General features: G+C 41.2%; 1 protein-coding gene across 1 annotated transcript in view; it reads right to left on the bottom strand.

Moving 5' to 3' along the window:
• The window catches only part of BPNT2 (3'(2'), 5'-bisphosphate nucleotidase 2), a 37763-nt gene extending 22680 nt beyond the window's left edge, over positions 1 to 15083 (bottom strand). Inside the window, exon 1 of the mRNA XM_023648570.2 lies at positions 14424 to 15083. Within this exon, the coding sequence (XP_023504338.1) occupies positions 14424 to 14810 (387 nt within the window). The 5' untranslated portion in view covers positions 14811 to 15083. The remainder of the gene's footprint in view (positions 1 to 14423) is intronic.
• Between the last annotated feature and the right edge of the window lie 601 nt (positions 15084 to 15684).

The raw sequence follows: 15684 nt of genomic DNA, 5'->3' as shown, positions 1-15684 counted from the left end.
ACATTTTAACAGTACTAATTCTTCCAATCCAAGGAAAAATTCTATCTTTCCATTTATTTGTGTCCTCTTCAATTTATTTCATCTTTCTCTTCAGTTTTCAGTATAGAGGTCTTTCACCTCCTTGGTTAAATTTATTCTTAAGTATTTTATAGTTTTTGATGCTATTGTAAATGCAACTGTTTTCTTAATTTCTCTTTCAGATTGTTGTTGCTAGTGTATAGAAATGTAACCGATTTTTCTATATTGATTTTGTATCCTGCAACTTTGCTGAATTTACTTATTAGTTCTAACAGTATTTTGGTGGAGTCTTTAGGATTTTCTCTATGTTAGATCATATCATCCACAAACAGAGACAATTTTACTTCTTCCTTTGCAATTTGGACACATTTTCTTTCTTTTACTTAAGTGATTGCTCTGGCTAAGAATAGAATGGAATGGAAATGGTGCGAGTGGGCATCCTTGCCTTGTTCCTGATCTTAGAGGAAAAGCTTTTAGGTTTTCACCGTTGAGTATGTTAGCTGTGGGGCCGTCATATATAGCCTTTATTATGTTGAGGTATATTCCTTCTATATCTAATTTTTTGAGGGTTTTTATCATGAAAGGATGTTGAATTTTGTCAAATGATTTTCTGCATCTCGAGAGGATATGATTTTTATCTTTCATTCTGTTAATGTGGTACATCACATTGACTGATTTGCATATACTAAACTATCCTCACATCTCGAGATAAATCCCACTTGATCATGGCGTATGACCCTTTCACTGTGCTGTTAAATTCAGCTTGCTGGTATTCTGTTGAAGAGTTTTGCATGCATTGGCCTATAATTTCCTTTTCTTGTAGTGTCCTTGCATGTTTTGGTATCAGGGTAATGCTGACCTCATAAAGTGAGTTTTGAAGTGTTCCATCCTCTTCAAGTTTTTGGAAGAATCTTATAAGAATTGGTATTAATTCTTCTTTAAATGTTTCGTGGAATTCATCCATGAAACCACCTGATCCTGGGATTTTCTTTGTTATTCCTGGGATTTTTGACTGATGATTCAATCTCCTTACTAGTTACAAGCCTATTCAGATGAATTTCTATTTCTTCATAATTCAGTCTTGGTAGGTTCTAAGTTTCTAGGAATTTATTTATTTCTCCTAGGTTACCCAGTTTGTTGGTATACAATTGTTTATAGTAGTCCCCTATCATCCTTTGCATTTTGCAGTATCATGTGTGATATCTCTGCTTTCCCTTCTGAATTTATATATTCAAGTCTTCTCTCTTTTAATCTTAGTCTAGCTAAAGGTCTGTCAATTCATCTTTTCAAAAAAATCATCTCTTAGTCGATATTTTCTATTGCTTTTCTAGCCTCTATTTCATTTATTTCAGCTCTGATCTTTGTTCCTTCCTTCCTTCTGCTAACTTTGGGCTTACTTTGTTCTTCTTTTTCTACTTCCTTGAGGTGTAAGTTCAGTTGTTTATTTGAGATCCTTTTTTTTTCTTAATGTGGGCATTCATCACTATAAATTTCCCTCTTAGAAGTGATTTTGCTGCATCTCATAAGTTTTGGCATGTAGTGCTTCCATTTTCATTTCAAGATTTTTTTTTCATTTTCCTTTTGATCACTTCTTTAACCCATTGGTTATTAAGTGGGTGTGTTAATTTTCACATATTTGTGAATTTTCCAGCTTTCCTTGCTACTGACTTCTAGTTTTACACCACTGTGGTCAGGAAAGATGCTTGATATGAATTCAATCTTCCTCAATTTGTTCAGACTAGTTTTCTGGCCTAACACATGGTCTATCCTGGAGACTATAATGTGTGAGATTGAGAAGAATGTGTACTCTGCTGCTGTCAGACGAAATATTCCATATATGTCTGACAGGTCCCTTCAGGCTGAAGTGTAGTGCAAGTCCATTATTTCCTTATTGATGATCTGTCTGAATCCATCAGTGAAAGTGGGTAATGAAGTCCCTCCTATTATTGCATTGCTATCTGCTTCTGCCTTCAGAACTGTAATATTTGCTTAACATATTTAGGTGTTCTAATGTTGGGTGCATATGTATTTACAATTATATCCTCTTAATGAATTGATCCTTTTACTATTATATAATGACCTTCTTTGTCCCTTGTAACAGTTTTTTAAAGTCTATTTTGTCTCACATAAATACAGCTACCCTGTTCTCTTTAGGTTTTCATTTGCATGGGATCTTTTTCCACCCCTACATTCTGATCCTATGTGTGTTCTTAAAGCTAAGGTAAGTCTGCAGTAGGCAGCAGAGAGTTGGGTCTTGTTTTTTGACCCATTGAGCCACTCTGCATCTTTTGATTGGATAATTTAGTGCCTCTACATTAAAAAAAAATTACTAATAGGTAGCACTTACTATTGCCATCTTGTTCACTGTTTTCTGGCTTCTTGCAGTTCCTTTGTTCCTTTCTTTCTCTCTTGCTGTCTCCCTTTTTGATTTGATGATTTTTCATAGTGGTATGCTTTGACTCCTTCCTCCTTATCCTTTGTGTGTCTACTAGAAGTTTTTCCTTTGTGGTTACCACGACACTTACATAAAACATAATAGTCCATTTTAAGTTGATAGTTTCAACTGCATACAAAAACTCTACCCTCTTTTACTCTCCCTCATTTTGTTTCTGATGTTACAATTTACATCTCTTTATATTGTGTAAGCATTAAATTTTTTTAGCTGTAGTTTTTAAAAATACTTTTAACTTTTATATTAGAGTTAAGTGATTTACACACCACCATTACATTATGAAAATATTCTGAATTTGACTATATACCTACCTTTACCAATGAGTTTTACTTTCACATATTTTTATATTACTAATTAGCAACCTTTCATTTCAGTTTGAAGAACTCTTTTTAACATTTCTTATAAGGCAGGTCTAGTGGTGATGAACTCCTTCAGCTTTTGTCTGTCTGGGAAAGTCTTTATCTATACTTCACTTCTGAAGGACAGCATAGCTGGGTAAAGAATTCACAGCTGGTAGTTTCTTTCTTTCAGTACTTTGAATATATCACCCCACTGTCTCCTGGCCTGCAAGGTTTCTGCTCAAATATCTGATGATCGCCTTATGGGGGTTCCCTTGTATCAGGTGAGTTTCTTTTCTCTTGTTGTTTTCAAAACTCTGTCTTTGACTTTTGACAATATTATAATAATGTGTCTCAATAAGGCCTCTTTGAATTGAATCTGTTTGTGGACTTTCATGTACCTGGACGTCTATATCTCTCCCCAGATTTGGGAAGTTTTCAGCCATTATTCCTTTAAATAAACTTTCTGCCCCTTCCTCTTTTTCTCTCTCTCTCTCTTCCTTCTAGGACTCCCAAACTGTGAATAGTTCCATTTGACGATGACCCATAATTCATATAGGCTTTCTTCACTCTTTTCAATTCTTTTTTTCTCTTCTGACTAATTTCAAATGACCTATTTTCAAGTCCACAGATTTTCTTTGCTTGACTAAGTGTTTTGCTGATTCTCTCTATTGCATTTTTCATTTTATCCATTGTATTCTTCAGCTATAAAATTTATGTTGGTATTTTAATGACTTCTAATCTCTGTAGAACCTCCCATTTTGTTCATGTACTGTTTTCCTGAATTTTGGGGTTGTCCATCTGTGTTCTCTTATAGTTTGCTAAGCTTCCTTAAAACAATTACAGGCACAACTTGTTTTACAGCGCTTTATTGTGATTCATAGACACTGCACTGTTTACAAACTGAAGGTTTGTGGCAACCCTGCCTTGAGTAAGTCTACCAGTGCCATTTTTCTAGTAGCGTTTGCTCATTTCGTGTCTCTGTGTCACGTTCTGATAATTCTCGCAGTATTTCAAACTTTTGCATTATGATTATATTTATTATGGGGATCTGTGATCAATGATCTTTGATGTCACTATAACTGCTTTGAGGTGCCATGAACTGAGCGCAGATAAGACGGCAAATTTAAACAATAAATTTGTGAGTTCTGACTGCTCCACCAACAGGCCATTGCCTTGTGTCTCTCCCTCTCCTCGGGCCTCCCTATTCCCTGAGAAGCAATATCGAAATTAGACCAATTAACAACCCTACAATGTCCTGTATGTGTTCAAGTGAAAGGAAGAGTTGCAAGTCTCTTGCTTTAAATCAAATGTTAGAAATGACTAAACTTAGTGAGAAAGGCATATCAAAAGCCAAGATAAACAAAAAGCCAGGCCTCTTGTACCAATTAACCAAGTTGTGAATGCAAAGGAAAAGTTCTTCAAAGAAATTAAAAGTGCTCCTACAGTTGGGGTCGGCCCCGTGGCCGAGTGGTTAAGTCTGTGCGCTCCACTGCAGGCGGCCCAGTGTTTCGTTGGTTCGAATCCTGGGCACGGACATGGTACTGCTCATCAAGCCACGCTGAGTCGGCGTCCCACATGCCACAACTAGAAGGACCCACAACTAAGAATATACAACTATGTACTGGGGGCTTTGGGGAGAAAAAGGAAAAAATAAAATCTTTAAAAAAAAAAAGTGCTACTACAGTTAACACACAAATGATAAGAAAGCAAAACAGCTTTATCGCTGTTATGGAGAAAGCTTTATTGGCCTGATCAGAAGATCAAACCAGCCACAACACTCCCTTAAGCCAAAGCCTATTCAGAGCAAGGCCATAATGCTCTTCAATTCTATGAAGGCTAAGAGAGGTGAGGAATACAGAAAAAAAGTCTCAAGGTAGCAGAAGTTGGTTCATGAGGTTTAAGGAAAGAAGCCATCTCCATAACATAAAAGTGCAAGGAGAAGCAGCAAGTGCTGATGTAAAGGTGCAGCACGTTATCCAGAAGACCTAGCTAAGATAACTAATGAAGGTGGCTACACTAAACAGATATTCAGTGTAGATACAACAGCCTTATTTTGGAAGAAGATGCCATCTAGGACTTTCATTGCTAGAGAGGAGAAGTCAGTGCCTGACTTCAAGTTGTCAAAGGACAGGCTGACTCTCTTGTTAGGGGCTAATGCAGCTGGTGATTTTAAGGTGAAGCCAGTGCTCAATCACTATTCTGAAAATCCTAGAGCCCTTAAGAATTATGCTAAATCTACTCTGCCTATGCTCTATATACGGAAAAACAAAGCCTGGATGACAACAGATCTGTTTACAACACGGTTTACTTAATATTTAAGTCCACTGTTGAGACCTACTGCTCAGAAAAAAAGATTCTTTTCAAAATATTACTGCTCATTGACAATGCACCTGGTCACCCGAGAGCTCTGATGGAGATGTATGAGAGTCTTGTGTTTCCACATCTGCTAAGACAACATCCATTCCACAGCCCATGGATCAAAGCCTAACTTTGATGTTCAAGTCCTATTATTTAAGAAATACATTTCATAAGGCTAAAGCTGCCACAGATAGTGATTCCTCTGATGGATCTGGGCAAAGTAAATTGAAAACCTTCTGGAGAGGATTCACCATTATAGATGCCACTAAGAACCTTCATGATTCATGGGAAGAATCAAAATATCAACATTAACAGGAGTTTGGAAAAGCTGATTCCAACCCTCATGGATGACTTTGAGGGGGTTCAAGACTTCACTGGAGGAAGCAACTGCAGATGTGGTAGAAACAGCAAGAGAACTAGAATTAGAAGTGGAGCCTGAAGACGTGACTGAATTGCAGCAATCGCATGATAAAACTCTAACAAATGAGCAGTTGCTTCTTATGAATGAGTAAAGTAAGTGATTTCTTGAAATGGAATCTTTCCTGATGAATTTGCTGTAAAGACTGTTGAAATGACAACAAAGGATTTAGAATATTACATAAACTTAGTTGATAAAACAGTGGCAGGGTTTGAGAGGACTGACTTCAATGTTGAAAGAAGCTCCACTGTAAGTAAAATGCTATTAAACAGCACTGCATGCTACAAAGAAATTGTTCATGAAAGGAAGAATCAACTGATGCATTGAACGTCATTGTTGTCTTGTTTTAAGAAATCGCCACAGCCACCCTAATCTTCAGCACCCACCACCCTGATTAGTCAGCAGCCAATAACACTGAGAAAAGACCCTCCACCAGCAAAGTTTATCACTTACAGAAGGCTCAGAATACAGTTAGCATTTTTAGAAATTTTTTTTTAGCTGAGGAAGATTTGCCCTGAGCTAACATCTGTGCCAGTCTTCCTCTATTTTGTATGCGGGCTGCTGCCACAACATGGCTGCTTAAGAGTGGTGTAGATCTGCACCCAGGAACTGAACCTGGGCTGCCAAAGTGGAGCACACTGAACTTAACCACTAGGCCATGGGGCTGGCCCCAATAATAACGTATTTTTTAATTGAGGTATGTAATCTTTTTTTAGACATAATGCTATTGCACACTTAGACTACAATATAGTGTAAACATAACTTTTATACACACTGGGAAACCAAAAAATCCACTATGACTTGCTTTATTGCAATATTTGCTTTATTGCAGTGGACTGGAACCAAACCTGCAATATCTCTGAGGTATGCTCTTATTTTGAATTCTTTGTCAGGCAATTTGTAGATCTCAACTTCTTTTGGGTTGGTTACTGGAAAACTATCATGTTCCTTTGGTGGTGTCGTGTTTCCTTGACTTTTTGTGTTCCTTGAAGTCTTGCGCTGTCATCTTCACATTTGAAGAAGCAGTCACCTCCTCCAGTCTTTACTGACTGGCTTTGGAGGGGAGCCATCTTCACTACCAAGTCCACTAGGGATTCTGAAGTTTTCTCAGATTTCTTCTATGGATGTGCCTTCTCCACACTTCTTATTTCCTCTTGCAGGGTAATTCTTAAAACTGTATGCCTCATCTCAATCCTGCAAAGCCAAGCCATGTGCTGAGAGCCTCCCATTTGTTTTCTCTAGGGCAGTGGCCTGAATTACTCAAGGATGTGAACATTTTCACAATCCTGCAGTCTTGCTGGCTTTCCACTTGCTCACTAGCCATCTGTAAAGACTCCCTCTCATGGTCTACAGGAGCAGGCACCAAAATCAGGCCAAGGTAGGCGGGAGCAGTGGGATGAGTGTGAGTGAGGTAATGTGGAGTGTTGGGGGTACCCATGGGCCATTTGGTGGGGGAGGGTATGCAGGTAAGGAGTCCCCAGCAGCTCCTGGGCGGGCTTCCTGATGGAGTCTGTGAGATGGTTGGTAGCAGCATCTCTCCGACGAGCTCTGAGTCCTGGTTGCTGTGCTCCCACAGCCTCTCCCAAGCCTTCAGCCTTACAGATCACCTCAGTAATCTAGGTGAGCTGAGAAAGAAGTGGGCTTCTTGAGCAGAGTTCTACACAGCTGGGGAAGCCAGGCACTCACACATACACTCCCGTGGGGAAAATCGCAGGCTGAGGGGTATCTCCTCCAGCATCAAGCTGTATCACCTTGAGGGAGGAGTAATGCGAGCAAAGTGAACATATTCTTCTTACTCTCTTCAATGCATCCATTCTTGTATTTTTTCCCCCAGTGGTGTGGTGGAACTTCCCTGTTGGACTCCCAGACTCCCACAAAGGTACTCTCTTTTGTTGGCGACTGCCAAAGTTGATGTTCTGTGAAGGAATGAGAGTAGAGAACTCCTATTCTGCCATCTTGCTGATGTCACTCTAAAGTATTTTGGCTTTGGAGTCCACATTCTTAACGACAATGCTATGCTACCTCAGATGAATGAAAATAAGAATAACACCATGCAAAAACCACAGAATAAACTTGAAACAAAAAATGTGACTCCCAAAAAATACAAAGTAGTTCCTGGATCTTGATCACTATAGTTTACAAGTGGCAACTACTGCACGTTATGATTAAGATTTTTGCTTACAATTTAAGTCAGCTTCTCCATATCCTTTCAACTGAATGTGAGCTAACAAATTATAGAACTGTATTTGAGAAGATCTTCACTGAGAGTCAGGTTAGGGAGAGACAAATAAAGCAAGAGAACAAGAACATCACCACAATCAACATAATCTGCTTTTGCCCAAGCGCATTTGTAACTTGCTCCTGCAGCTACACATCTACAAATTTAATAAATCCATTATCCACCACTGTAAATGGCCTTACAAACAGTTGCTAAACATTCATCTCTCTCTCATTTGGCTTCCTAAAATAGCCTTTAATTGCTCTCACCTCCTATGGTGCATTCACTGATTCATTCATCCATTCAACAACTATTTCATGACTACATATTCTAAACTGTTTTGGGCACTAGAATATAATAATGAACAAAACAGACGAAATCACTGCCTGTATGGAGCTTCCTTTCTCAACCCAGTAACCTGCTATCTTCCTAAATCAGATCATGTCACTCCTGCTTAAAACTTCCCTAGTTTCTCAATATAACGGGATAAAATACAGACTCCTTACCATTATGTACAAGGTAAGTGCTCGATGATTGGGCCCTCATAACCTTTCTCTGTCTGCACCCTTATTCACTGCACTCCAGACGTCCTTGTCTTCTGGTCCCTTGGCCTCAGGGCCTTTGCACTGGTACTCTTCTGCTCATACACACTCTTCCCAAATCTCTGCATGATGGTCTGCTTCTTATTCAGCTCTCTGCTCAAATGACAGTGCCTCAGAGTGGCCTTCCCTGACTACCATGGCCAAAGCAGGAACCCCCAGTCACTCTTCCTACATGATCTTATTTTTTCTTCTTCAGCACCCTTATTACTATCTGAATTAACTTACTTGTTTACATGTTTACTATCTATCTTGACCCACTAGAACCTAGGTTCTGCAAGTTCAAGAACACAGTTTTCTTCATTACTGTGGCTCCATCTGCACTGCCTAAACCAGTGCCTGGCACAGTAGGTGGTAAATAAATTACTTCTTGATTGACAATATTATCCTTCGTTAATGTAATTTCATTTCTTCCCCATAATCCTTTTCCACTCAATCTACTCTCCCTCCCTCATCAGTAGTGCCTGTCCTAGTCCTTAACAGGGAAGTGAATAAGAATTCAAGACCCCCAAACACAATTATAGTGATGCACCTCATAATGACATTTCGGTCAATGAATAACTGCATATGTGAAGGTGATTCCATAAGATTAGTACCACATAGCCTAGGTGTGTAGTAGGCTATACCACCTAGGTTTGTGTAAGTATACTCTACGATGTTTACACAAAGAACGAAATCACCTAATGACGCATTTCTCAGAACATATCCTCATTGTTAAGTGGCACATGATTGTAATGCCAGTCATATGACAGTTCAGTTGCTTTAAGATTAAAGAGGGTTTTGGTTAATGCCTTAAGAAGGTCCCACTTACTGCATTTCTCCATAAATCATTATATCCTAGTTAAGTTTTGGGACATAATGCCTTACACTGTGCCTATTACACAGTTGGCATTCAGTAACTATTTCCTAAGTGGATAAACATTGCTCTACCTGTCTTATTCTCCTTCTACCTTTTCAGAAGGCTTTTACTATCAACTACTCTCTCTCAAATGTATCCCTATAAATAATTAAAGATGCTCTAATGTCTCACATCTTAAAAACAAATATACCAAAAAGAAAAAATCCATAGAACCTTCTCTTAGTCCCACATAACAACCTAGCCAAGTTCCTCAGAAGTTTCTTCAAAGACTTGTTTACTCACTGTCTCCACTTCCTTACCTCCCACCTTTTTTAATTTTGCACCCTTCCCTTTAAGCCAACAAGCAAGCTCTCACAAAGTTGGCCAGTGACCTACATAGAGAAGAACCCTCATTAAGAGTATGTGTTCTACTATCAGACTGCTTGAGTTAAATACCAGCTCCTCAATTTATTGAGTATGTGACTTACCTAGGCTAGTCATTAAATCTTTCTGAGCTGCAGTTACCTAATTGCTAAAAGCAAGTGATAAATATATCTCCCTATACGCTTCTATGGATTAATCAATGAAATAGAAAAAGGTAAAACAAACAAACTTACTACAGTGCTCAACACAGAGTAAGCACTTAATACAAGTTGGCTGCTATTATTCTTGTTAAATTATTATTTTCTGTCTTTGTTATCCTTGGTCTTAGGCCCTGATCTTCCCCTTTCACACTACATTCTCTCCCTAAGCAATCCTATCCACAACTGGCTTAAGTTAACATTACAACACTGATGACTCACAAATTTGTATTTCCAATTCAGACCTCTCTTCAGAGTTGCAGACCCATATATCCAACTACCTCCTCAACATGTCCCTTTGGACATTTCAAAGGCACCTCTACTTTAACAAGTCTAAGATGGCACTCATAATCTGCCTCCTCACACTTCTCATCCTCTACTCTCCTTTTTACCATCAGCAAAAGACCAACTGTGAAAGCCAAAACAGAGGAGTCATTTTTGAAACATCCCTAGAAATCTTATCATACCCTTCCATATCTATCTTCTCTACAAAGATAACCCCAACTCAGAATGTGTCACCTCTCACTTGAAAAAGTCTAACTTGTCTATCCCCTCTAAACTATTCTCCAAGCATCTATCCTGAGCCCTTCCAATTCAAAACACTGTACTTAAGAGTACACGTTAGTTATACCTCCTATATTGCTGTATATACAGAATTAGACAGACCTGAGATGATTCTCAAATCATTAAATGAATCTTTGTGAGTGTTTGATTATTTTCTAGCTATGTAAGCTTTGGCAAATTATGTAGCCTTTCTAAGCCTCAATTTCTATATCTGCAAAATGAAGGCAATAGTATTTAACTTCCTATGTGTTTGTCAAGAGTAAATTAATAATATCAATAAAAAGCTCAATTCAGTGCTTGTCACTTACTGAGGACTAAATAAATGTTAGCTGGTTTAACAAGCTCAGTATAACTTTCCCATTGCCTGAGTTCTGGTCCTCATCTCTCTCACAATCTATTCTAACAGTCTCCTAACTGATCTCACCCACCTTCAAATGCCCAAAGCCCACACAAAGAACGGCATATTGCAGGCTTCAAGAAAAGTCAAGTAAATCTGGCCTTCTTTTAGTACTCTAGGATTAAACTAAAGATCACGTCCAAACTTCTTTGAACTTGGGATATGATCTAGCCCTTGCCTACCTTCCTAAGTGCTTCCACAGTAATTCTCCCACATGCATCTGATTCAGACTCATCAGGCTACTTGAATTTACTACACTACCACCTCTACTGGGTCTGCTCCTTTGAACTTGTTTCTTCCTCTGTCTGCAATGCTTACGTCTGCACTAATTATCAAATTACTAGTTATCTCGATTTTACAGAAGAGGAAACTGTAGCTCAAAGAAGTTAAATGACTGGCTGGGATCACCTAGGCTGGTGACTGAACAAGATGTCAAGGCAAATATTCTTTGCACTATATTAGCACTTCTCAAACTTTTCCAGAGAGTACGCCTGTTGAGAGAAGAGTTTAACTCTCATCCTAGAGGTCAAAGAAGGCACAAACTCAAGCTGCTCCTACCAGCTGGAGTAGCATGCTTTATCTTCAAATGAATCACTGTCAAAAACTTTGAACAAGTCAAGTTGAGCACAACAGCCCCTCAAATAGTGAGTACTTTAAATCAAAACTATAAATTCTAAGTTTGTCTGTTCTGTGGCCGCAAATCTACTCCCAAAAACTATCTTCAGCTTTCATTTTCATCATTATCCACAAGAATATAATGAGAGTGTCATACAAGTGGCTGCAGTCACTATTAATTTTCACACAATGAAATTAAGCCTTGCCAATGTGTTTAGGGAGAATGGCTGGCCTGAGGACTCTCCCAAGAGATAGGCTAAAAAGAAAAGGAAATTCAGGGATCCTAGGCCAAACTTGAGTTTTCTTAGGACACTACATTTCTCTAGAGTGGGGTTTCTCAACCTGGGACCCAAGTGAAAAATTAGGCCAGATAATTCTCTGTTATGAGAGACTGTCCTGTACATTGTGGGTTGTTTAATTTCTACCTACTTGATGCCAATAGCATTTCACCCCTAGTTGTGACAACCAAAAATCTCCAGACATTGCCAAATGTCCCTTGGGGACAAAACTGTCCCCAGCTGAGTGCTCTAGAACGACACCAGTAGAAGTATATCCTTTTACTGAGCAGTGAACATTACATAGGAGAGCTCAAGCCTCTGACTCTGGAGAGGAAAGGCCTGGGAGAAAAGAGACGTCCCTCCATATGCACAGGCACCAGGATAAAAGAAAAGCATATCTGCGGCTTCTCGATGCTAATTTTCCATAAGGAAGTAAACTGGGTGGGATCTGATTTAAGTTCCTTACCAAAAAATTTCAGGTGAGGCTTCAAAAACAATCAGACATTTAAGACTCTACTTCTGAGTACTGGGGGAGGGAAGGGAAGAAAGGAAAGAATCTAGGGCTGAGTCTCGTCTCAGATGGCTACAACATTTGGCCTCTAGTCCAACAACATAGTGACAAAAGGAGATAGTTCAACATGATACCACCCTACTTTGACACTGTATAAATGAATGTAACCTCTTCTATTCCACCAATCACCATCCAACATGAACACTAAAGACGTACACACAAACTTTCAAACAGTCACAAGAAATCAAAAAAGTTATTTCATATAAAGGCAGAGACTTCAATATCTGCAATTCTGGAGCTTAGCTTTTGTGTTTAATAGAATGCAGCTCATTACTCTTGGCAGCTATTCCCTTAGAGTTTGCTAATAAGTGAGACAACAAATGCAGAATTCTGGGGAAATTACCCAAGGCAAAAGGTTTGGTGGGGGGGGAGTTCGCATGTGAACACAGGCACGCATAGATACATGTTTTCAATATAAGAATATTTTTGTCTTTACCTTTTTTTAAAAAAATTCAACTCTGCTTGCTATATTTTACTACTATTGCTTTTAAATTTCTACAGTTTTATGTTTCCTCCAGGAAATCACACTCTAAGTTTTGTTTTAAGCAGTCTTCTAAAGATCTAGCAAAATGAAGTTAGATAGTTGATATAAACTGTAGAGTGAAGGCTTATCAGCCTCAGATTTCCCAACTATAAAGTGGGCATAAATAAAATTTACTTCTTAAAGTTGCTGTGAGGATCAAATGAAGTCCTGTGTGGCCAGTATCTGGACACCTAGAATACACTCAATAAATGACTACTATTACTACTGTTATAACTATTACACATCAACATCTATGAAACTCTTGCACAAACTCTTAAGGAAGAACATGTGTTTTGGAGAAGAGAGAAAGATATTTTACAAGCACATCTTACATCTAGATGCAAATACAAGGTCAGTACTATTTGTGAGGACAAAGCAGGGGAGGGCAAAAGAAAAAGTGGAAATGCCCTGTGTTTTGAGTATTCTTGTGTCAATTACATCTGGTATCCAGCAGTTTATGATATGAAAGCCAATGTTCCTTCCCACTGCAAAAAAATTTTTTAAAAGTAAAGGAAAAAAAGACAGAAAGGAAGAAAGAAAACAAAGCAACAATATGATAGACCGGAGGGAGGGTCACACAAGATATGAAATTCTACAATGGCAATACTCTCCTAACTCTTCAAGAACAACAGTAAAAGGTCAGATACCTTCCAAAGAAGCCAGGCTTTAAATTTCACTGTTTTATCTAATTAATAAAATTCCACTGGAAACAATTTTTCTTCCCAGTAGCCAAAATACACTGCAAGGTGAGCTAAGACATATATTTATAAAGTATTGTTACACTATGTTAAGCTCTTCCTCTGGGATTGTAATACATTTTAAAAGCTTTATTCATTCAACAGCAGCTCCACTGAAATGATGAATTCAAAAAGTATTAATAACAAATCCAAAATGTCTAGATTTCCCTAGGAAAATAACAATTTCTGCCCCAGAAACCTAACCAAAGAAAAGACAAAAGCTCTCCACTTATTTTCTGGAGCAAATATGGGATAGACGGCTGAAATGAAGTTGCTGGGAAATATACTTCCAAACACTTCCTTGATGATCCCCCAAAATACATGCCATTAAGAGCATACTCATAATACTACAGCGAAAGTAATTTGAGCTACCCCCCAACAAATGCCCTGCATAATTACAGCCCTCGAGCAAGACTTCTACAGTCCTTGGCCTTCAGTCGGCTCCCGGCAGGTCAGCCATAAACGTGTATTCTACAGTCACGACCCTTCCAGTAATTAAATCAAAGAAAGAGGGGACCTCGAGGGTTCTAGACCAACTCTTTCATTTCACAGAAAACCCCGAGGCAGGGAGGAAAGTTAACTTTCTCAAGCTTTTGATGTCAAAGCCGATCCTGAGCTCCCGATCCCAGGTACAAAGAGCGCGCACACATCCCGGGAGGGGCCAGAAGGGCAAGGGCCCTGAGTCAGACGGCCTGCAACCTCATCCCGCTCTTCCACGAACTCTTTCCATGACCCTGGGCACCCACACTTCGCGTCTCGATCTCCACGGCTGTAAAGCGGGAGCCAGAGCCCCACAACCTGGGGCTGCTGGCAGGAGTCAAGGCGCTCGGCCGCCTCCCACGGCTCCCCTGCTCCCAGGTCCGAGGGGGCGCTGCCGCTGGCCGCTCCCCCCGTGCCCGGTGCCCGAGCCCCCACCTGCACCGTAGGGAAGGTGGTCTTGAGCAGGTAGAACATCTTGCGGTTGGACAGCACGTCCCCGCTGGTCATCTTGTCCTCGGCTCCTTCGCGCGTCTTCCCCTTGGACTTCTCGTGGAGGACGTTGCTCTCGCGGACGCGCCTCACTTCCTCGCCGCCGCGGACGGCCGCCAGCACCGACACGGCCAGCATCTCGCGCAGGTCCACGGTGGCCCCGTCCGCCGCGCCCGCGGGCCCCGCCGCGCCGCCGCCCGGCTCGCCGCCCAGGCTGAAGAGACTGAAGCGGCCGGCCAGGAAGCCCGAGTAGAGGTGGTAGAGCACGCCGAGCCCCAGCAAGCAGAATACGGCCACCCCCAGCGGGGACAGACGGATGCCCATGGGGGCCATGGCGCCGGAGGCCGGGCGCTCGGGGAGGCGGCCCTCACAGGCCTCCCCGCGCCCGCCGCCGCGCGCTCCCGGGCCAGGCGCCGCGCGTCCTACACCGGCGCCCGCTCCCCGGCGCCCGCGCGCCCCATCGTTCTTTCCCGGGAGAGGCCGAGCCGCGCCGCCAAGCCCACCGTCGCCGTCCCGTTCGTCCAACTCCCCCGGGCCGCGCGGTCCCAGCTCAGCCGGCCGGCGGGGCTCACTTCCACGTTGGCCAACGGCCGTGAGGTGAAAGGGGAGCGTCGGTGTGTATCCGGGTTACGAAAGGGGGCGGGGCGAGGGGCGGGGCGGGTAAGGCTCCTCCCTCGGGGCGGGGCGACTTTGGGGGCAGAGCGGTAGGCTTCGTGCACCCGGCAGTGCTGGACCGCGCCCCGTCGTTTGGTTGGGTTCCGGCGGTATTCGGGTTCTGAGATCACTCCTGGATGTGGCGGAGCTGCTTTCTACGCAGAGAAAGATGCTGATTGCGAAAAATTTAAATTAAATCTCCCTTTGAACGAGAATATATGGATGAAGTAAAGCGTAGTGATAGTCTAGACTTCCCATCCCTCGCAGATTATTGAGGAATGGAGGACAGTACAAGCCATTTTAACTGAGATCCGTATGCTTTTTTCGCCCGCGCTTCTGTAAACGGATCCTGTAGCTTTAAATCGCCTCTCCGCGCTCTTCCAAGCGGACGGGAGGTGGGCTGTGACGGGAGGAATTTTGCTTGGGTCTTTATTCTGTTTGCATCTCCTGTCGTGATCTAAATGCGTATACATTTATATCTGTATGTAATTATAGATTTTTCCCGTTACCTTTACCTGCTGGAATAAACCATCCTCTATACAACTGAAAACCA

Source organism: Equus caballus, chromosome 9 (genome assembly GCF_041296265.1).
Source record: "Equus caballus isolate H_3958 breed thoroughbred chromosome 9, TB-T2T, whole genome shotgun sequence".
Lineage (NCBI taxonomy): Eukaryota > Metazoa > Chordata > Mammalia > Perissodactyla > Equidae > Equus > Equus caballus.
Note: the sequence above shows the minus strand (reverse complement) of the source record. Positions and strands in the feature narration are given on the sequence as shown.